General features: G+C 50.2%; 1 protein-coding gene and 1 pseudogene across 1 annotated transcript; both read right to left on the bottom strand.

The window, feature by feature from the left end:
* Positions 1–556: 556 nt before the first annotated feature.
* On the bottom strand, positions 557–3693 carry LOC131402947 (granzyme H-like; annotated as a pseudogene).
* A 9287-nt stretch (positions 3694–12980) lies between these two features.
* LOC131402948 (granzyme B-like) lies at positions 12981–16261 on the bottom strand. The gene is made up of 5 exons (XM_058537395.1): positions 16171–16261; positions 14967–15114; positions 14307–14442; positions 13840–14100; positions 12981–13180 (listed from the first exon to the last, which is right to left on the bottom strand). Exons 1-5 carry the CDS (start codon positions 16223–16225, stop codon positions 13037–13039), a joined length of 744 nt encoding a protein of 247 aa, XP_058393378.1. The 5' UTR covers positions 16226–16261; the 3' UTR covers positions 12981–13036.
* Positions 16262–21819: the final 5558 nt, after the last annotated feature.

Here is a 21819-nt window from a genome sequence, read left to right as displayed (position 1 = left end):
TGCTAGAAGCGCTCCATTGTTCTCTTTATCCAGGGCAGGAATGTGAGACCTTCATGAAGACTCCTGGATGGTTCCCGTTGTCTCGTCCATAGGAGAAAATACCCTGGACCAAATTTTTACTGATGGGGGGGCCACTAGTGTCCCCTTGTGGGCAGAGAGAAGAAGGACTGAGCTGGCCTCCTCATGGTCTTGCCCTCCCTTCTATCCTGGGGGTCAGTGGTCTGTGTTAGGAGGCTGCATGAGGCAGGCCTTGTCACCTCCCTCACACTGGACTCTACTCTGGCTCTGACTGTTCTTCGCAGCTCCACCCAGGCCAAGGCTTTCTCTCCAAACCTCAGGCAAATTTTGGTGACAACTTTCCTGCGGGCTGACTGATCCTTCCTCACCCTGCACCCCTGATCCGCTCAGGGGAAAAACTAAAGACTGGATTCATGGACCCAGGCTGCCCAAGCTCTCAGGCTGAGGTATGAAGATACGGCCACTCGCGTACCCCAGAGCTCTCCAAGGTCCTCTCTCCCGGGATCTGTCTAGGTAGATGGTGGAGACCTTACCTTGAAAATGGTCTTCATCTTTTGTGGATCTCCTACACAGATCTGGGAGGCCCCGCTGTAGGATCAGGGGAAGTGAGACTCACACTCGCGATCCTGCCGCGTAGTCCGCTGACCTCCTGCAGTGTGGTTACTAAAGTGCTCATTGAGACTCTCCCCCAGCCGGCCACACTACACACCTGTCCGGGCCTCACCTGGGCCTTGGCCCTGGGCAGGCTGAGGGGCCTCACAGCTGCAGTCGTCTTGGCCTTTCTCGCCAGCGGATGGGAAGAGGCAAGAAAGACCAGCTGAGCCAATGGCCTCCTGGGCCTGGACACCGAGATGGGGCTGCACTGTCTTCTCTCTCCTGTGAGCTACTTGGGACTAGTCAGGCGGCCAGGGTGGGAAGGAGGGAAGGGACAGGTCACAATGGGAGGGGAAACAATCTGGACCCAGGAGACAAGAGCAGTAGAGAGATTTCCTTACCTTTAGTAACATGATGTTGTTGGAGATGTTCTTATAGTCTGGGTGGGGGATGTCTCTTCTCACAGGGATGACCTGCTGGGTCCTCTCCTGCTCCTGGATGTTGTGGCCCCCAGGATCACATTGACTGAGCTGCACAGAAAGCAGAGTGGGGTTGAGGGGGGCGTGGAGTCACAGGAGATCCAGCCCAAGAGCCATGAAGGGCAGGTGACAGCTGGGACAGGACAGGGCTCAGCTAGGGGTAATCGAAGCAACAGGAGGACTGGGGGCTGAGTGACTCTGTGCCCTGTGCTTCTCAATGACACTGAGGGTAGGGCTTTAGGAAGGTTCTCTGGCCCTCAGGTGATATCCTGAGGGCCAGAGAATTTTGACCCTCATGCAGGCTTTCATCCTCCACAGCTGCTTTATTTCTCCAGTGCAGTATCTCTTCTCAACTGGGCCACTACCTCTCACGTCTGACCTCTGATCTCAAAACTTATGGGTCCTATTTCTCACTTTCCATCACCCAGTCATGCTTTCAGATGGCTCCTCTGATGAGCTCTCGTGGTCTTGAGTTACCAGGAGCCAGGGGAGATCCCCTGTGCTGTACCCCTTGGTCAGAGGACAAGGGTCCTATTGGGGGTCTCAGGCAGTGTCAGTTGTCTGTGGCCCCTCACCTTCCCGAGTAATGAGCAGCTGTCACGACAAAGTCCTCTCACAGGAAGACACCGCCGCACATCTTGTGGATCTTTTCATCCCAATACTGAACAAACGCCATGTAGGGGCGAGAGTGGGGCTGGGCCTCATGTCCCCCGATGATGTCCTCTGAAAGAAAGACTGAAAGATGGGCTTTCTGGGAGCATCTGTGCTCAGTAGGAAAGGTTTCAGAAGGTGACAATTGAGGGTGGGGTCTACAGTGCCCTGCAGACTCCAAGGGAGCAACCAACTAGCTTCTTTCAGCAGAAGAACATTTTCTGAACGTGAAGCCTCAGAACCCCTGTGAGAAAGCGGGGACAGTGCTTGTTCTTCACGTCCTACTTCAGACAATGTATGGAGGAGATAAGACCTATCTTCACAATGATGGAGCCCCAGGGGAGCGTGGACAGGGCTCCCCTGAAGCCTTCTGTCTCACTGAGACTCCTGACTCCTATGAGCATCCGCTAACATCCTGATTGGTGCCTTTATCTAATAATCCACGCAGGAGCTTATGGAGTTGGATTTTCCAAAATTGTCGTGTCCTAGGGTCTAATCCATCCTAGGATCTCAGTAATCATTTTTGACTACATGAAAGAATGGCCTTCACTCAGCTTTAGGCTGAGGTTTGGTGGGGATAGTGCTGGTGGGATTGGAGTCCACAGGGATGCGGGGAGGGCACGGTGTGGAGCAGCCGAGGGCCTGGGAAGGCAGGGGGAGGTGGGACTGAAAATGGGCTGCTCAGGCCTGCGGCAGAGCCAAGGCCACAGGCGAGCCCTGGGTGCAGTCATCCAGCCCCTTCTGAGATCGACTGCACCCTGGGCTCCTCTCCTGGGTAGGGTTGAGGGGGTGGAGGGCACCGGGAAATGTAACTGGTTCTTAAGCAGGGTTGGGGACAACTCCCACTACTGTGGCCAGTTCTTCTGAGCTGCCCTTTCCTGGGTTGGAGTGAGGGATTTAATTACTTATCTTTCGTAGCTTCACAACCTGTGCTGAATGCCTTTCTATGAACCACCCACTTTCCAGATGATAAGAGAGGCTCACACCTGTTTTAACCAGGGAAAAGGGGTCGGATTGGTCAAGAATAGCATCTTTCCTGCCCAAAGGACCATTCAGAGCAAATATCTAATAAGTAAGCAATGGTTGTTTATTAATAGAGATGTACAAAATTAGGCCGAAACAGCTACAGCAAAAGAAAATCAGTAAAATATGAGAATACATGAATGGGAAAATGAAAGTAACATCAAACTGGGTACTCACAAGATCCACGCCTTTAGCCGGGGGAGTCCCCAACAGCACGGCCAGGCAGGGAGGGCCGGTTGAGAGAAAGGATCCTGGGCAAGGCGTCCCCTCCGCAGTGAGACTCTCGCCCAGGCAATGCTAAGCAAGTGTTTTTATTAGGATTTCATCAAGGGCCTACATGGAAACATTGGTGTGTCTTTTCTTTAGATGTAGGTGTTATCTAGTGTGTACGTGCACCGTGACTCCTGGTCATCGTCCGGAGCCAACACAGATGGCCAGTCTGTGCCTGCTCCCGATGCTCCCAGAGTCTTGAGACGTAAACAATTGCAGTTTGTGTTGTGGGAGAAGGGCCAGTTCCCATCACAAGCAACTGCTTTGTATTTTTTCAGTGAAGATGGTTTCTGAGGGTCATGGAGTGGCCATCATGGCTTCACTCATGACAATTCAACACCTACTAAACCTTTTAATGAACACCCTTCCTTCTGGCCATCCTTGTTGATTGTCTATGCAGCTTCAGCCTTAGTCTAGGTTAGGGATGGGAGCTGGAGTCTAGAAAGTTCCTGGGCTGAAATTGAAGAAAGTATCTGACTCTGCTGGCCAGAAGGGTTGGGAGTACAGAGGGTTTTGGGAGATGGGCTGAAGCCTCTGGAGTGGGGATGGTCACTCACCTGTCCCAGCCTCGGGGGGCAGAAGAAATGCCAACAAGAGCAGGAGTGGCTGCATCTTCCCTGAAGGTCTCCCCAGGTCACTGTTGCTGGTGTTTCTTCCTTCGAGACACGCGGCCCCCAGGGGAAGGCAGGAGGGTGGCTCAGGACCTCAGAGACCTCCTAGACCTGTGCTCCTCTGGGTTTCGTGTGCCATCATGCAAAGTGGTTTGTTGAAGTTCTCTGGCTTGGGGTAGGTGACAATAGCACTTTCACCACACTTGCACTCCCAGTGCTGAGTCACAAGGCGAAAGCAAGAAGAAAGAATAAGAAAGCGAAGCCTGTGCTGCAGCCAGCAGAGAAGCTGGAACCCAGAAGAATCAAGAATCAAGAATGTCTCCATTTCTCAGCTCTTGGCTCTTTTTCCACCCTGATGAAGTCATGAATAATGGTGGAGCAAGCTAGGTCCAGGGAGATAAGCAACATGGCTGCTGCTGATGAGAAGCTGGTGGTTGGCTGGCGTAGACTGAGAAGCTGTGGTTAGAGTAAGGATCATAAGGGCTGTGGCGGGGGTTCTGCTTGGTGGTGGGAGAAAGAGTCTGGACCTGCCCTAGGGGCATGTAGAGCTGGACTCACCTGAACACCTGAAATGGTAACCCCACTTCCTATCTGACCACCAGTCCAGCCTCGTATTTTGGAATATTTAGAATCCCCTCTTTAAATGTAAATAATCTGTGACAAAGAGAGCTTCTCTCATCCCAGAACTTTGAACAAAGTTCTGGACTTGATAATCGTTGGACCAAAACAAATCATCATTGGGTCCATCAGAATTGAGTGGCCTGATTGGTTTATGCTTTGCTTATTTAGCATCCCTGCACCTGAGGTGGGAACTGTTGCACCCAATCTAGTGCCTATTTTCTAGGGAGAGGGTTCCCCTCGAGAAATGCTGGTTACTGTTGCCAAGTAATGGGGAAATGCACGCTGATCATCCCAATAATTAGCCTCCACTAAATATTCTCTGTCCATGGTCCAGTGAACCATAGCTCTGATGTCCCTGGGCTTAACAATCATAAACATTTGCAAACTGATTGTCCCAACACTCTTACCAGTATGATGACAGATGAAGGAGTAATGGAAAGGAAGGCCTTATGAGTTCTAAATAGCCCAATCCCAATTCTGTTAAAGCCACAGCATCTTATGAGTACTTAGAAAAAGAGGGGAGGACAACATGCTTAAGCATTAATGATGATGATCTCTGTGCGGTGGAATTCTTGGGTATTTTAATGTTCTTACTGATATTTTCTGCCCTTAACTTTCTTTCTATGATGAATATATAATTACTTTTCTACCCAACATACATTTTCCCAGAGTCTAAGCACACTCATCAATGACCAGCATTCAGCAAATCACTTCTTTCCAGTCTAGCCTTCTCTAAGGTGGAGGTTTTAAAAATGAAGTTACTTTTCTGAATCCATTCTTATATACAAGATTCAGAGACTGCTGAAAAAAAGAAGAAGAATTTACTCAAGAAATTACAAGGTATAAGACACTTTGGTGAATAAAGGAAAAATTAAAGATTTTTGCCCCAGAGGAGATGGACAGTTCTATCCTGGCAGTGCCTCAGTCTGGTCCTTGTGCCTGAAGTATTGTGCTTTTAATCCAGGACAGAAAGCTCAAGATCCTGGTGAAGACATGTGGATGTTTCCCGTTGTTTTTTCCAAAGGAGACAATGCCCTGGGCCACGTTGTTACACACGAAGGGGCCCCCGGAGTCCTCCTGTGGACAGAGGGACTGAGCTGGGCCTTCTCCTGGTTCTCTTCTCCCTGCCACCCTGGGGTTGAGTGGTCTCTATTAGGGGGCTGTGGGTGAGATCTGTGCCATGACAGGCTTTGTGGTCTTCCTCGGTCCTTGGGCTTCAGCCTGGCCCTGACAGTTCCCTTCCTCTCCTCCCCCAGGAAGACTCTGCCAGTAAGTGGCTGTGGGACAGTCTCCCATTCCTCTCGGGAGACAAGAACAGAGACTTGGTTGGTGACAAGACTGAATACATGGGGATATAGCTAGTCCCCACTGCCCCGGATCTCCTCAAAGCTTGGCTGTACCCAGGGCTTGGCATGGACAGTGTTGGGGATCTCACCTTAAAAGACGTCCTGCTCTTTTTTGGGTCCCTCACACATTTCTGGGTGTTGGTGTTGTAACGGTCTTGGTAGAGAGAGACGCATTGCTCATCCCTGTGGGCTTCAAGCTCAGCCTCCTGCAGTTTCACGGCTGAGGCAGTGTTCCCACCGAGGCGCCCCCAGCGGCCACCTTGAACAGCATCCTGGGCAGCCTGAGGGGCTCACAGAGGCAGTGAGGTTGGCCTTCCTCTTCAAGCTGAAGGCAGAGGAAAGGAATTCACCAAGTCTCCAGGGACAGTCGTGGGGTTGCCTTCTCCACAGCCCTGAGACAGGTGAAGGGGTCATACTGGGAAGGAGGGACAGGAATGAGGTTGTGGGGGATGCAAAAACCTCGGATTAAAGTGTGCAAGAACAAGGGGAGCAAAGTGCCCTACCTTTAAACACACAATGTGGTTGGAGGAATTCTTAGGATTGTAGTCTGGGTCAGGAGTGGCTTTTCTCACAGGGGTGACCTGCTGGGTCCTCCCCTGACCCTGGACGTTGTGGGCCCCCAGGGTGAAGTGGATTGAGCTGCACAGAGAGCAGAGAGGGAGGTGGAGTCACAGGAGCTCCAGCCCAGGAGCCGTGAAGGAAAGAGGACAGCTTGGGACAGGGCAGGACTGGAGTGGAGAGGAGTCACAGGGATGTGGCCCTCTGGCTGAGCATCTCCGAGTCCTCTGCTTCTTGGCAGCCCCGTCTGGGTGGCAGTTTCTGGAGCAGACTCGGGGTGCTCGGTCATGCTCAGAGCTTGACTGTCTCTGGGCAGGACTGTGAATTTGTCACCTGTGCACTCTGGGCTTTGGAGCACGGCCTCAGCCTCCTTCCGATGCCACCTCTGATCAGCTCCTCTCTTCAACAGGCCACTGGCACTGACCTGTCCCCCTCTCCCCAAAGCTTCTCTGTCCTCTGAAGAGCTCTTCTGTGTCCCTAGGTTGCCCTGGTCTGCAGCCCCGAGAGGAGGGTTCTCTGTGAGGTGTCGACAGAGGGTGGGGCCACGCGCTGCTCCTCTCCTTCCCCAGCAGTGAGCTGCTGTCAGAAAAATGTCCTCACACACAAGGGAACCCCCACAGCTTTTTTTTGTCTCTGGAGTCTGGATCTGAAGAAATGTCAGACAGGGGCAAGAATGAGGCTTGGCCTCATGGCCCCGAGGATTTTCCCTGAAAGAAGAGCCTACCTGCCGGCTGTGTGCATGGAACCAAAGGCTGGGGCGAGGGACGGGACAGAGAAGAGCAGGGCGGGAAGGAGGTGGGGCGGCGGATATTGGGAGCCAGCAGCCACCAAGAAGGAGTCCTGCAGGCTCCTGGGTGGCAATCCCGGCTCGCGTGGTGACCCCCAGACTCAGATTCTCCCTCCGACGTGAGAAGAGCAGGACTTGTTCTCAGTTCCTGCTGCGGACGCATGTGCTGGCAGACAGGATTTGTGTGTGGAACAAGCAGTGACGAGTTGAAACCACTGATCTCTCTAAGCCTGGTGGTAGCCTTTGATCAGTTGGAGTCTGCTCTGTCCACACCACGTGTCCTGAGAATGGAAGAGGATTAGTTCTCCCCAAAGTTATTCTCCTTAGTGAATTACTGATACCACGTGAAGTGGGAACGGATGCCAGGGAGCCAAAGCAGTGTTCTCACAGCACTGCCCAGAGAACTACATTTCTGATGTCCTGGTACCGTTTCCTACCAAGTTATCCTGATCACCTCCCCATCATGGAAAAAGAGGAGAGACTCATGGAATTGAAAGTATTGTTGGCTCTAAACATCTTCATCCCCATTCTCTTAAAAAGCAATAGAATCTTAAAGAGACAAAGCACAGTGACAGTGGTGACTCTGGCAGGGGAGCCACAGTGAGTCAGAGTGAGGTGTCCCAGCCATGCCTGCGTGGGGTGAGGAAGGTGCCCAGGCCAGGCCTCCCTCTCGTGTGGACACTCTCCTCACCCCACATTGGCTCAAGACTCGGCACTGCGCAGCTCAGCTTGGGGTGTCTGAATACATGTGAGGTGAGGATGGCAGCCCAGTGCAGGGAGCAGACGCCCAAGTGGGGTGAAGAGAGTGTTCACACAAGGGCCTGGCCTAGTAGGTGGTATCAGAGCTCAAGTGGGAGGACAGGAGCCTCCACGTGGGGACAATCTGGTGCAATTTGTCAGAGGAGTCTGATTAGGGTGAGGTGGGCATTGGCATGAAGGGTGTGCCGGTGTGGAATCCCAGAGCCTGTATGGGGGAAGGAGGGGACCTACTTAGGGGAAGATGGGGATGTGGGAGATTTGTTATATAAATCTCTGTGGGGATTAATCAAATAAATAAACATATTAAGGCTAATGATTAGATGTCTAAAGATTAGATGATATTGATGGTATCAATGTTAATTTCCAGAGTTTAGTGGTTGGGTTGTGGTTATATAAGAGTATCCTTGTTTGTAGGAATTACACACTAAAGTATTTGGAAGTGATGGAGCACCAAGTCAGTAACTTGACTCTCAAATGGCTCAAGAAAACAAAAGTATTCTTTGTACTGTATTTGCAACTTTTCTGTAAGCATGAGGTTGTTTTAAAATTAGAAAGAAGTCCACAGCCTTCACATAAACAACCAACCATCAGTTTGAAGTTGTAATTGAAAAGAAAGTCTGTTATAGTAGCAACAAAAAACACAAGATGCTAGGAAAATCTTAACCAGAGTTGTGAAAACCATATTTGAGGAAGACTTTTAAATACTCTTAAAAACACACAAAAAAAGACCTGATAGTTCACAGTAAAATATATTTAAAAAATAATGGAAAGAGTTCACTCATATTAAGAGAAATGGAAATAAAATATGGAAAAGTGGTAATGAAAACTCTACTGAGACACTCTGTCTGATTTCACAGGTGGCCAAAAATTCTACAGTTACACAGCACACTCCATGGGCAAGGCTATTTTCTTTTGATTGGTGTTGCAGGATATATCTTCTTTTTTCTGCCATTTTACATTCATCCTATCCATGTCTTTATATTTAAGAGTGTCTCTTGTAAACAGCACAAAATTGAGTCTTGCATTTTTTATCCAGACTGACAATCTCTGCTCTTAGCTGGAGTGTTTAATCTGCTTATGTTTAATGCAACTGCTGATAGGGTTAGGTTGGAGAACATCATATTGCTATTTGATTGGCTTTCAGTCATATCTCTATATATTATTGTAGTGGTTACTCTAGGATCACAATATGCCTCCTTCACATATCACAGTCTAATTTGAATTAATGTTATACCACTTCACGTAAGAACTTTGTAATGATGTATTTCCATTTGTCTTCCCTCACAGCCTTTGAGTTATTTTTGTCATGCATTTTACTAAAATATGCCATAAATCCTAAAGCATATTTTGTCTTATATAGTCATTAATCTTTGAAAGAAATTCATATAAAGTCTTTTAAATTTAGTCACAATTTACATTTTTCTTTTTCTTTTCTCCTTCCTGCTTACAATGAGGATCATCTTTCAGCCTGCAGAACCTTTTTTAGTATTTCTTGCCGTACAGGTCTGATGGCAACACATTTTCTTACTTTTGTTTTTCTGAAAATGTCTTTATTTTGCCTTCATTTTTGAACAGTATTTCCACTGGACATAGAACTCCAGAAATAGGTTGCTTATTTCTTTTTTACTTTTGGCCATTTAATAATGTCATGTCACTGTCTTCAGACTTCCATTACTTCTGATGGGAGCTCATTGTTATTCTTATTGTTGTTTCTCCCAAAATAGTATTTTCCTCTCTGTCTACTTTCAGCTTTTTCTTTTGTATGTGAGGAATATTAGCCTTGAGCTAACATCAGAGGGCGACCCTCCTATTTTGCTGAGGAAGATTAGCCCTGGGCTAACATCTGTGCCCATCTTACTGTATTTCAGATGGGACACCGCCACAGCATGGCTTGACAAGCTGTGCATCAGTGCACCTGGTATCCGAACCCGCGAACCCCAGTCTGCCAAAGCGGTGCATGAGCACTTTGGCACGCTATGCCACTGCAACGCCACCACGCCGGCCCCTCAGCTTTGCTCTTTCTCTTTGGATTTTACCATTTTGACTATTATGTGCTTAGACGTGGCCTTCTTTGTGCTCCCTGAGGTTCACTGAGCTTCCTGAATCTGTGGATGAGGAATGCAGTCTAGCAATAGGCCTATGATGAAAAGGAACCTGTTGCTGCACTTGTTTTATGGTGAAATATGTTTGTTGGTCAAAAGCTGTGTTGTGTGGGATACCCAGACAGGAAATAAACCCTGTGATTTCTAGTCCACAAAGAGGGGGCCCGGCAGAAGTACGGTGGTGGGCAGGGAAGGCAGAGCCATCCCAAGACACGTTCCCAAAACAGACTGACAAGATCTTGCATTCCTCTGGGCCTCTCTCCCCCAGGAGCTGGCTTGGCAGTTCTCTTCCCATGATCCTGAGACCTGACTCTTCATGTGGGGCTCGAAGGAAGGAGGGGTGGTGGGAATGGGTTTGGTGAGTAGAGGCATTTCCTTGAGGTCATTACAGAGATATTTTATTCATTTTTACATTTAAATTTTCATTACAGAGATTTTTAAGCAATAGAGGGATTGCTTCCTCAAAGGCAGGGTTGAGGAGGGGAATACTTCCACAGACAAAGGAGATTGGAAGGCATCAGCCTGTTTAGGGTCCTTACCCACCTCCTTCTGAAGGTGCACATGAGCAGACTTTCAGCTCACCGAGAAAGGTGTTTTGAGTAGTTGTCACAGAGTGGCTGCACAGGAGCCCGAGGTTCTCTCTCCATGGAGATGTCTGAGAGAAGCTCACCTCTTGCTCAGGGCCGCCAAGAGGACATCACAGGGTGGGTGTTAGACAACATGTCAGGCCTCTCACTGACCTGGCCTTCAGGGCCTGGGCTCAGTCCAGGCTGTGTCCTAACTCTGTGGTACCTTCAGTCAGTCACTTCCCACTCCTGGGACTTTGCTCCCTGTCATCTCTCAAAGGAGGATGAAGACCTACAACAGGGGTTCTCAGACTTGCTTTAACCACAGACCCATTTCCTCAAAGTTAATGTTATAACTAAACTAAATATGCATGTGGCCAGGCAACTTTTTAAAATATTATTTTTGTTTTGCTCTCTGCATTTTCCTTTTTGTCTTTTTCCATCAAGGAGCAAGGTTCTTAGTACGTCATAAATGCAGAGATGTTTTTTTGGCTCCAAGTCATGAGCTGCGTGACATCACTGCTCTTCCCTTGTGAAAGTACCCATGGTCATTAAGAGACTGGGTTGCTGAATGCTTTGTGCATGACAAGATGGGAAAGGCTGTGCCTTCGAGGGTTACACGATCTCACTACAGGAGGGTAGTGTTGTGTGTATTTGGGGCAGGAGAGCATTAGCCCAGAGCTGAGACTTCTGCTCAGCCCCCGGGCAGTGCCCCATATTAGTGGCAAGACCTTGGAGAGGTGGCTGTTGGGAGTGTTTGGTGAGGTGAGCCCAATACAGGGAGATCCTCATTCAGCAAAGGATCACGTACTCTATGTGAGCCCTCCAAAAACCTCCTACTGTGGAAAAGTCTGGGTGGTCTTGGAAACGATGGACACAGAGTAACCATGAAGGCCTACAGACTAGAGGCCTTTCTCCATTTTTCCAGACCATGTGAGCCTCCCGGGTTCTAGTTTGATTCTGTCCAGGCAGGAGGTACAGTAACTACAGGGATCATATTTCTGGCCTGTCCAGTTGGATGGGAGTTTGGAGTCAAACTTTAATTGCCTTTAAGCAAATGCATCATATAGTTTTTCCCATCTTTTGAATCTGGACAATGATGTTCATACCTGCTGCTTTCAAAGCAAATGAACGTAAGGCTGCCCTTCCTGTCTTCTTCCTCCCCACCAGCTGCCCTCTCCTCTTGGTGAAGAGGATGCTCCAGTGAACCCCATTTTGTAACTTCACTTCTAGAAATTAAATAACTATTGTCATTACCTGCTGTTCTAGGGTCACATGTGATAACATGCACACAGACTGTAATCAGCAATAAAAATAAAATACTTTTTCTGTGGATTTCCCACAGAGATCTAGGCCACGTGGACTCACGTGTAGGAGGGAGATAGAGTTAGATGATTCGGGTGAAAGTCTCATTGTCAGTGTCACTCGGGTCCAGATGACAGAGTCTGTGTTATGTTCACTGTGTATCCCAGGGCTGATCACTTAGGTGCTCGATCAGCCCATGTTTGTTGATTGTTGGACAACCTGTGCTTTCTAGTCCTACTGCAGAGGGGAACCCCTGCCAACTCCAAAGGCTGATACAGCCCTAGGTGGCCAGTGGGGAGTCTTTGTCTAGAGGCCAGCAGTGACTAAGAAGGACAGGCTGAAAGGGACTCAGGCTACTGAGTGACCAGGTGGCCAGGGGACCCTGGAGCACAAAGGGGGACATTGGGCTGGATGTGAGGGGCTGAGGTGGCTCTGCCAGGTGAGAGGTGGGGTCAGGGGTTCTGGATAGACACCCGCCTGCCCTGTCCTCCGTGGGCCCTGCCTGGTGCCAGCACGGGCCTGGTCCCTCTGTAGCCCTCTCTGCCGGGGCACGAGCTGGGCTGGTATCTCAGTGGGGAGGCCCTGCTGGAACCACACGGAGCTCTGGGGTCCTGGGTGGGAGGGCTGTGAGGAAGGGGCCAGCTCAGAGCACTGTTGTCTTTAGACGACAGGAGTTGGTGGACTCTGAGGACTCTCAGTGGTAAGCAGGGATGGAGAAGAAGGGGCAGCCAGGAGACTGGAGGCTGAACTGGGCCCCGAGCTCAGAGGAGGGCAGGGAGGAAACTCAGCCCAGGTGAGAACAGGAGCTTCTCAAGAGACCCACCCCACTCCGTGCCAGCTCACCGGGCTGTGGGAGAGAAATGTCCTGCTCAGACAGCCCTTCCCCTCCCCTGTGCTGGGGGCTGTGCCCTTGAGCTGCAGCCCCAGGCTGTGCCGGCTTGGTGTCTGGGACCCACGGTGTTATCCCCCTTCCTCTCTGCCATATAACACCGGGAAGGAGGTAAGAAGTTCACCCTGAGCCCCGGGACCAGAGAGGGTCATGTTTTCTCCTGATGGTGCTCAGCTTCAGCCCTGGCAGAAGGGCAGGCCCTGGAGAGACACATATGGGCAAGACGGAGCTGGGTGACAGCTTTGCGTGGGGCTTGGAGGAGCTGGTGGGACGGGGATGAGGAGGAAGCAGAAAAGAGCAGATTTGTGTCATTGGCCTTCTAAGCAGAGTTGGTGCCTGTGAATGAGGGTCAGTGAATAAACCAGAAACCAGCCGATCCCGCTCAGCTAAGAGACATTTATTTAGTTGCTGGTGTGATTCTGGATGAGCTCCAGAGAAGATGGTCTGGTTCCTGCAGTTAGAGGCTTTTCATGGTTTTCTTTATCCAGGGCAGGAAACTCGAGACTTTGGTGTAGGCCGCTGGAGGTGTCCTGTCAGTTCGTCCGTAGGAGACAATGCCCTGGATCACGTTCTTACATATGAGAGGACTCCCGGAGTCCCCCTGTGGACAGAGAGGGGGAAGGACTGATCTAGTTCTCCTCCTGGTCCTGCCCTCCCTGCCGTCCCAAAGCCCCTCTCAGAGAAGGCCGCCTGCATGGCCTCCATGTGGGAGATCTGAGAGCAGGGCAGGCCCCTGTGGGCCCCTCAGCTGCCCAGTCCTGACCCTGGACATTGTCACTGTTTCACTTCACTCAGGTTGTGGCTCACTTTCCTCCCGCAGGTCCCGGATCCTCTCCCCATAAAGGTGCTGTGGGACTGTGCTTCAGTCTACTGTTTAAGGACACTGAAGCAGGCAGGTGGGGCCGACACTCAGCATGGGGGGTGAGCCCATCTTCCAAAATGTGTGCCAGCTCTGAGGAGCCACCTGGTTTTAACTTCTGCACAGCGGGGAGCACAGTTTTCTAACACGTGTGCCCTGCATGGGGCAGAGTGTTGCACATTCATCTCCCGGGAGAACACCATGTGTGGATCCATCACAGGCCCCAGGGGGGCTTGCAGAAGCCTTGTGACTCCCCACTGTGGCTGCTGCCCCCTTCTCTTCCCAGGAGAAAGATCGGAGTCTAGGGGGTGAAGAAGATACCACTGCTTGGTCTCCAGGTCCCTGATCTTCCCCAAACACCTCTCTCCTCAGAGTTGAACTAGGCAGATGCTCAGTCTCACCTTAAAGGAAGATTTCTGTTCCTTCGGGTCTCCTACACAAATCTGGGTGGCCCCGCTGTAAACGCCGGGGTAGCGGGACTCGCATTCCCAGTCCTCCTGCACGGTCAGCTCCACCTCCTGCAGAGTGTCTGAGGTTGGGCCTATTGGGGTGACACTCCCCCAGCCGGCCACACTGCACACCTGTCCGGGCCTCACCTGGGCCTTGCTCCAGGGCAGGCTAAGGGGCCTCACAGCTACAGTCTGCTTGGCCTTTCTTGCCAGCTGATGAGAAGAGGCAAGAAAGTCCAGCTCAGCCAATGGCGTCCTGGGCCGGGACACCATGATGGGCTGTACTGTCTTCCCTCTCCCCTGAGCCACTTGGGACTAGTCAGGCGGCCAGGACAGGAAGGAGGGATGGAACAGGTCGCAGTGGGGGGTGGGAAACAACCTGAACTCAGGAGAGCAAGAGAAGCCGAGAGGTTACTTACCTCTAGTAACATGATGTCGTTGGACATGTTGTTATGATTAAAGTCTGGGTGGGGGATGGCTCTTCTCACGGGGATGACCTGCTGGGTCCTCTCCCGCTTTTGGATATTGTGGGCCCCCAGGGTGACACTGATTGAGCTGCAGAGAAAGCAGAGTGGGAGTGTGGGGGGTGTGGAGTCACAGGAGATCCAGCCCAGGAGCCATGAAGGACAGGTGACAGCTGGGTCAGGCCAGGGCTGCAACTAGGGGAAATCGAGGCAACGTGAGGGCCGGGCATGGAGTGACTCTGTGCCCTGTGCTTCTCAGTGGCATGGAGTGTTGGGCTTCTGGAAACTTTCTCTTGCCCTCAGGAAATATTGTGAAATACTCTGTGTTCCATTTTGACCCTCATGCAGGCTTTCATCCTCCACAGCTGCTTTATTTGGTCAGTGTGGTCTTCTCATCTGGCCACTAGCTCTCACCTCTGACCTCTGACCCCAAAGCTTACCTGTCCTATTTCTCACTTTCCGTCACCCACTCATGCTCTCAGATGGCTCCTCTCATGAGCTCACGTGACTTTGAGTTACCAGGAACCGGGGAAGCTCCCCTGGGCTGTAGCCCCTGGGCAGGGAACAGTGTCCCTTGGGAGTCTCAGGAAGTGTCAGTTGTCTGCAGTCCCTCACCTTCCCCAGCAGTGAGCAGCTGTCAGAACAAAGTCCTCTCGCACGAGGGCACCACCACACATCTTCATTGTCTCCTTCACCAGTATCTGAACAAACACCATGTAGGGGCGGGAGTGGGGCTTGGCCTCATGTCCCCCGATGATCTTCCCTGAAGGAAAAGTTTGATCTGCTTGTGTGCACTCAGTCAGCCTGCCACGCACGTGTCGGCTTGATGGCTCAGGACCGCTGGGCGTCTGGGAGCCCAGGATAGTCTGGAGTTGGGAAGGGCTGGGAAGGAGCCTCAACTTCCTCCTCCGGAAAAGGGAAGAGGAGCAGCCTTGGTCTGTGAATCTGTCCTCCACAGATAACTGGAAGGAGCATCTCTGTCTTAGAGACAGTGAAGTCCTAGTGGCTCCTGAAAATTCCTCTCCTGACTTTGCTTTGTTTCCCGTGCGTTTCTAAGGCCCGCATCTAAGGATAGTGCTGCTTTCTAGTGGCCGGGACTTCAGTTAGGGACCTAGATGTTCTCATAGCCTGTTTCCAAAGGCTGACAGGTAGTGGATGCCCAAGAAGTGTCTGTTGGCTGCATGAAGGAATGGCCTCCAATGGGCCTCTAGATGAGGGTTGGTAGGGCCCGGGCTGGTGGGCTTCTAGAAAGCAGAGAAGGTGGGGTCTGCCAAACAGTGGCCCCATCTTTGAAAGAGGGGAGCTGCTCAAGGCCTGGGAATAAAAGCAGAGTTGGAGAGGGACAGAGGGGCGTTGGGACTGAGCACTGCACGAGCAGTCCTCTGGGGACTGTGGTCCCACCAGCTCCAGTCTGCTGAGCTCTGGGCTTGTCTCCTGAGTGGACACTGAGGGGAGCATCTGTCTCATCCCAGACAGGGAAGCCAGGCCCCACTCTGTCCTCTGCTGGGGGATTTATTATTTTCTCTTTTCCAGATTCCCTCCCTCTGCCATGCACTTCTAGTTAAGTTTCACTTTCCAGATTGCACGTGTAGGGCCTGGGGAGGGAACAACACCCACTGGCTCTTCTTGAGAGGCCTTTTGCCCTGCCATTCCTGCTGGTAGCTTATCCAGCATCATACCCGGGGGTCTGAGGTGGGAACGGAGCTGGATTCAGAATGTTGCTGCTGGATAGATTGGTCAGGGATGTGCAGAAGGGGCAGGAGATCAGTGCACCCTGTGTGATGGGTTGGGGTCTCTGAGTGTGGGGGTGGTCACTCACCTGCCTCTGCCCTGGGGGGCAGTAAAAAGGCCAGCAGGAGCACAAGAGGCTGCATCTTTCCAGGAAGGCTGCCCAGGCCGATGCTGCTGGTGCTTCCTCCTTGCTCTCTTATAGCCCCCAGGAGAGGAAGGAGGTGCAGGTGGGCTCAGTGACCTCAAGTCCCCCTCGGGTTGAGTGTTGCTTCATCATAGATGGCTTTCTACAAAAGCTTCCCCGCCCCAATCCCTCTGCCTGATGACGTCCTCTGGTGGTTGTGTGAGAATCATGGGGTGACCACATCAGTGCCCACAGCAGATGACTCAGAGTGGACCACTTGTTCCAGCCCAGAGCAGGAACCCAAGGGTAGAAGGTGGATACAGTGGGCTGTGGTATCAACCAGTAGAGGTGTTCAAGCCCCCGAAACCTATCCCAGTGCTAGAACAACCAGTGCCTCGTTTCCCTGTTGCTAAGTCCATCAGGATAAATTCTTTAGCAGATGTGTGTCTGGGCCCTTCTCTGTTCTATGACCAAGTATACTGGAGGTGTGTCTCCTTCCGTTAGAGACCTGACTGTCTGGTGGAGGAGACAGACAAAGCTTAGTGAGGTGGCAGACATGTGGAAAAGAGTATAATACAGGCATCTTCCTAAGAAAGAAGTCTACCTGGAAAAAGCCTCAGTGGAGAGACTACATTTCTTCCTAGATATGACCAGATAGAGACAAACTAAAAGATGGTGAAAAGCATTTGTAACTTGTGATTTTAAGAAGCTACATCTAAGTGAAGATTTATAATAAAAATATATCTGGAAAAGAAGATATGATTCATCAGATTGTTGAACAAATGAGAAAAAAATGACCAACATCATAAGGTTCGCTAATATTTATTGATCACCCACCACAGATCCTCACCTCACCGTTTGAGTTACTACTGATATTTCTTCCATTTTACAAATGAGAAAGCTAAGACATTGAGAAGGTAAGGGACTTGTTCCACATCACCCAGCTCATAAGAGTGGAAGGGGAGCACGCATTAGAATGCAGGGATCTGATTCCTAAGTCTGTGATCTTACCCACCACTGCCCAAACTTCGCCGTATCCTATATTGTTTAAGAAATCTGGGAAAAAATTAAGGGGGTGCTGAAAAATAAAAGCTTCTGTCCTTATCTCTAATATATGACTCTGGTTCTCCTAGAAGAACCTCCCCCTTCCTCCTGGAGTCCTCTCTCTACTCAGCATTCCAGAAATTGACCCACACCAGAGTTTCACTGAATTATCCCCAACCCAACATCCAGACTTTGCTCTTTCTTGGTGGCGGGGCAATGATTAGAATAGGCAACAAGGGGGAAATTAAAGGGTGTCCTAGTGGATACCAAATCTCTGGAAATCTCATAAATGTATATCTGTCCTATAGACATTTTTCTTTCCCCATCCCTGCCCTCTCTCCCCATCCTTGCTACTACAGAAGCAAAATGGAAGTACAATCTTCCCCAGTACCACACATAACCTAGGTTCTCCTTCACTGACAGGTCTCTCCCTCAAAACTGTTTTTGATGCCATGTAAACACCCCAGAAATTCTGAGTATCATCCCAGCTTCCTAATAGGAATGCAGAGACAACTCCTACCTGAGGCAGTAATCTCTTCTCAATGACGTGGCTGAGTCTCATGGTCAAATGAAGTCAGCTAGGGCCAAGTTCTGGCCCTTTATGCCTGTAGGTTCTGATTTTAGGCATAACTTAAGAGAAGGATAAGGCTCAGGGGAATTTAGTTTATAGCAGCAGACTCAAATGCCGTGTGTGGGTACGGGAATGTCATGTCATTGTGCCATTGTCATTGCCGCAAGGAATGGCCTTACCCACTTCCAGTAGGTACTAGATGTGATTCCATGAAAAGCTAAGGCCCAAGGGGAGTGCTCTTCATGGGCCAGGCATGACATTCGCCTACATGTTGGCAAAGAACATCAGGAAAAGGAAGAATAAAAGCAAAGAGAGTGTGTGATCCCAGTGACCTTTTCCATCACAATATGATGGAATTCCCATTACAATATGGTAGCCACTGAGGAACCTTTATCTTACCAATAGCAATGACTATTATTTTCTCTGTCCTCTCTCCGCCTTAATTTGCCAGAACCTCTGTATGTGATTGTGAAACTCTAAACATTTTTAATGTTCTCTTGTCTCAGGTTTTTAAGCCAGGAAGCAGAGGATGGATCTGTTATTGGAGCGTGCTTAATTCACCAAGGCATTGGACTCCACCCATGAGGCTTTTAGGAGTCAGCTTTCTGGCCCCCCTTGGCATCATATGCTAAGACTTTGGCTGTGCAGCTATGAGCATCTTAAATACCTACACATAAATACCTACTCACAAGTGGTACTTGATAACTCCCGAGGAGATGATGGGGACCAGTGGGATGAGCACTGGCTTGTGTCCTTCAGCTTGGCCCCTCTCTCCCAGAAATCTCATCTTTGCTGCAGTCTCACAGGGACAGGGTGGTTAGGACTTTTTTCTTGACACCATAGAGGATATAACAGATAACAGGAATGAAGCCTTGTTCCAAGAGGGTGCCCACCCTGGGCTCTGCTGAGTGTCCCAGAAGAGAGGGTCCGCACTGGTAAATTAACTTCCAGATGACTTGTGCAGGAAAATGATGGGCTGGAGGATGGGTGTGCATCAGAGCTGTCCTGAAATAGGCTGCCATTTGGGAGCTGCTTTTTAACGCAAATACAGTGTGGGAGAAACCAGGGGAGAGGGAAGGCAAAGGGCATTACTATTAATCCACTCCTTACGATGTTCCAACCTGTGTATAATTCATATATGTGACCTCATTCAATTCTTCATCTTCTGCATGGGTGTTATCAGTAATCACACTGTAAAATGAAACAGACCCAGAGAAAATAAATGATGGGCCCAAGGTCACCTGGTTACAGAAATTGTGTACACATAGACACACACACACACAGGACGCGTGTCTGCCAAACGGCAAGCTTTCTTTGATATCATTCTAAGTGGTGGAGGAGGCCACAGCAGGTAGATTTTAGCTCAGCAAAAGAGTTTTCTGACAACTAGAGTTCTCTTAGAATGGAAGCTTAGGTGGCCCAGGAGCTCTCTCTCCAGAGAATTGTTGCAGCAGAGGCTGGAAAACATCTTACGCAGGGGCACTGGGAGGTTATCTTGGGCGTGGGCATAAGATCACTTTTAAGACCCCATGGATCTGAGCCTTAGTCTCTCAGTTGGAGGAGACCTGACCTGGAGGTTAGGAGCCCTGGGGTCCTGCTCTGGATTGCAGCTCTGTTGCCAATTTCTGGGTCTCACTATCCTCCTCTAACGAAAAAGCATTGGGCCAAGGCAGAGGCTTTGTAAACATTGGTAACCACAGAAACCTCTCCTCAAATGGGTTATATATGTGCCAAGGTAGCTTTTTGAAATCGTATATCCATACCTATACCTATATCTATACATATGTATATAGACACATGTCTGTATATTTTATATATGATACAACCACAAACATATGTCTCTACATGTGCATATATATTTGTGTGTGCTTGTGTGTATAGTTGTGTGTTTTTGTTTGTTTTGATCCCTTGGTTTTCTCTCTCTGAGCATGATTTTGGAAGATCTTTGTGTCAGCAGGATTTTCAGCACTCAAACAGAAGCTGTGTGAAGTCAACTGTTCTCCCCTTATTACGAAAGTGGCCACGATCAGTAAGATATGCTGCTACAGATGAGGAATATTGGCACATTGCCAGCTCAGGGCTAATCTTCCTCAAGCAAAAAGAAAAAAAAAGATCTTCTGCACAGAGGTCTTTGTGGGCAACAAGATGTGAGAAGGCACGCTATCTCGCATGACGGGAACCCAGAGGGAAATATTTCCCCCGTGTGAAAATGAGTCTGGTGTTGGTGTGTGAGTGTTTTGGTCAGAGCTATTCATCCACAATTGTGACTGGACTGACCTCCAAAGCTGCACCCTAGATCGGCATCAAGACATGGGAGAGGACGGCTGCCAAGCATGCCTGGCTAGACTGACCAGGCCCAGGGGACCCAGTGTCAACAAAGAGCCTCCTATCACATGTGTGGCCTCTGAGCTAAGAGCTGGCCAACTTTGAGGGCCACGGCAGGCTTGGATGCTAAGCATGTACCAGTGACCATAGTGAGCTGGGGGTTGCAGGCTGTTCTCTATTTTTCTGGCAGCATGTGAGCATCCCTGATCTGGTGTGATTTCAGTAAGATAAGGAACCATGGTATCTCTTCCACGTCAGAGTTTATACTAAACTTTATACACATAGTGTACCTTAGATGTAAACCATAAAGAAATGGCTGCCCTGGTTGTGTTTTTCCTCCCTGTACCTCTCCTTCATCCAGAGGTGCAGCTCCACTTACTACAGAACTTGAAACTTCGTTTCCAGTCCCATCCACTGCTGTTCTAGAGTCAAACGTGACAATGCACTTGAAAACTGGAAGTCGTCAGACAAATGAATGTTGTTATTCTTAGACAAGATGATGTTCATTTGTGTGGATTTCCCACATAGATTCAGGCCAATCTGACCAACCTGGATGAGGAAGAGCCTTGGGGAAATTCTGATGAAAGTTCTTTGGGCTGTAGGTTTCATGAGGGTATGTCCGGTGTCTGCCACATCCACTTCTGAGCCTCCAGTTCCTGGCACATAGTGGGTGCTTGATATCTGTTTGTTAGCTGATTGATGGCAAAAGTAGTGCCATCCAGTCCCGCTGCAAAGACTCTCTCCGTTACTCAACTGGCAGCTCTAGCCCAGGTGGGCAGCAGGGGTCCTAGACCAGGAGCCAGTTACCATGAGTGACCAAGAGACAGGCTGAAAGGGGCCGAGGGAGTGAGTGAATGCCCTATGAGTAATATCAGAGCCCCTTGTGGTCGTGGGGTTGGATGTGAGGGGCTCAACCACAAGGAGGTGTGGAGAAGCATCAATGGGTTGTAATATGGCAAGGGTTTGTGAGGAGGTGTCGGGCAGTGGGAGAAAGGTTGAAGCAGAAAAGAGGGGAGCAACGTGAGCAGAGGGAACAGAGGCGAGCCTGCCCACAGCTGGTACCCAGTGACTGTGGTTCAATAAATAAAGGAAGAATCAGTCATTTCCATCTAGAAATGGACTTTTATTAAGGTCATGGCAGCCTCCACATAGGGAGGTCTGGACTCTTCCCTAGAGAAAACGGTCGGTCACAGAAGATCTCATTGATCTTTCTCCAGGGCAGGAAGCTTGGCATCTTGGTGAAGACCAGGAGGTGTTCCATTCTTCATCCAAAGGAGACAATGCTCTGGGCGGTGTTGTTACACATGAGGGGCCCCCGGAGGCTCCTGTAGGCAGAGGGAGGGAGGACTGAGCTGGCCTTCCTGTGGTCCTGGCCTCCTCGCCTCCCTGGGGTGGGCGGTCTCTGTTTGGGGCTGCATGGGAGATGAGGGGCGGTCCTGGGGCCCAGCCCTGGCCTTGAGTGGCCCCCCTTCTTGACCCTGGTCTAGGGCCTCTCCCCAGAGCATCTATGTGGCAGGATCTCCAGAGGGGCTGCCTGAGCTTGTGCAGGCCACGCTCTCACACAGGTGTGAGCCTGAACTAGGCTAATCCATGGCTTGGGGCTGCAGAGCCTTGGAGGAATGGGCACTGTTTTTCTTCACACAAAGGTGTAGTTTGATAACCAGTAGCACACG

This window comes from Diceros bicornis, unplaced genomic scaffold (genome assembly GCF_020826845.1).
Source record: "Diceros bicornis minor isolate mBicDic1 unplaced genomic scaffold, mDicBic1.mat.cur scaffold_376_ctg1, whole genome shotgun sequence".
NCBI lineage: Eukaryota > Metazoa > Chordata > Mammalia > Perissodactyla > Rhinocerotidae > Diceros > Diceros bicornis.
The sequence above is the reverse complement of the archived record's forward strand: the minus strand, read 5'-3'. Positions and strand labels throughout refer to the sequence as shown.

What these genes read in the sequence shown, in the direction of transcription:
- LOC131402948 (XM_058537395.1), bottom strand. Translation starts at nt 16,225, where the DNA reads ATGCAGCCTCTTGTGCTCCTGCTGGCCTTTTTACTGCCCCCCAGGGCA. An exon ending in ACGACATCATGTTACTAGAG is followed by an intron (nt 14,101 to 14,306) that starts GTAAGTAACCTC and finishes TCTTCTCATCAG; the next exon opens with CTGGCAAGAAAGGCCAAGCA. An exon ending in AACAGAAATCTTCCTTTAAG is followed by an intron (nt 13,181 to 13,839) that starts GTGAGACTGAGC and finishes CTCTGTCCACAG; the next exon opens with GGGGACTCCGGGAGTCCTCT.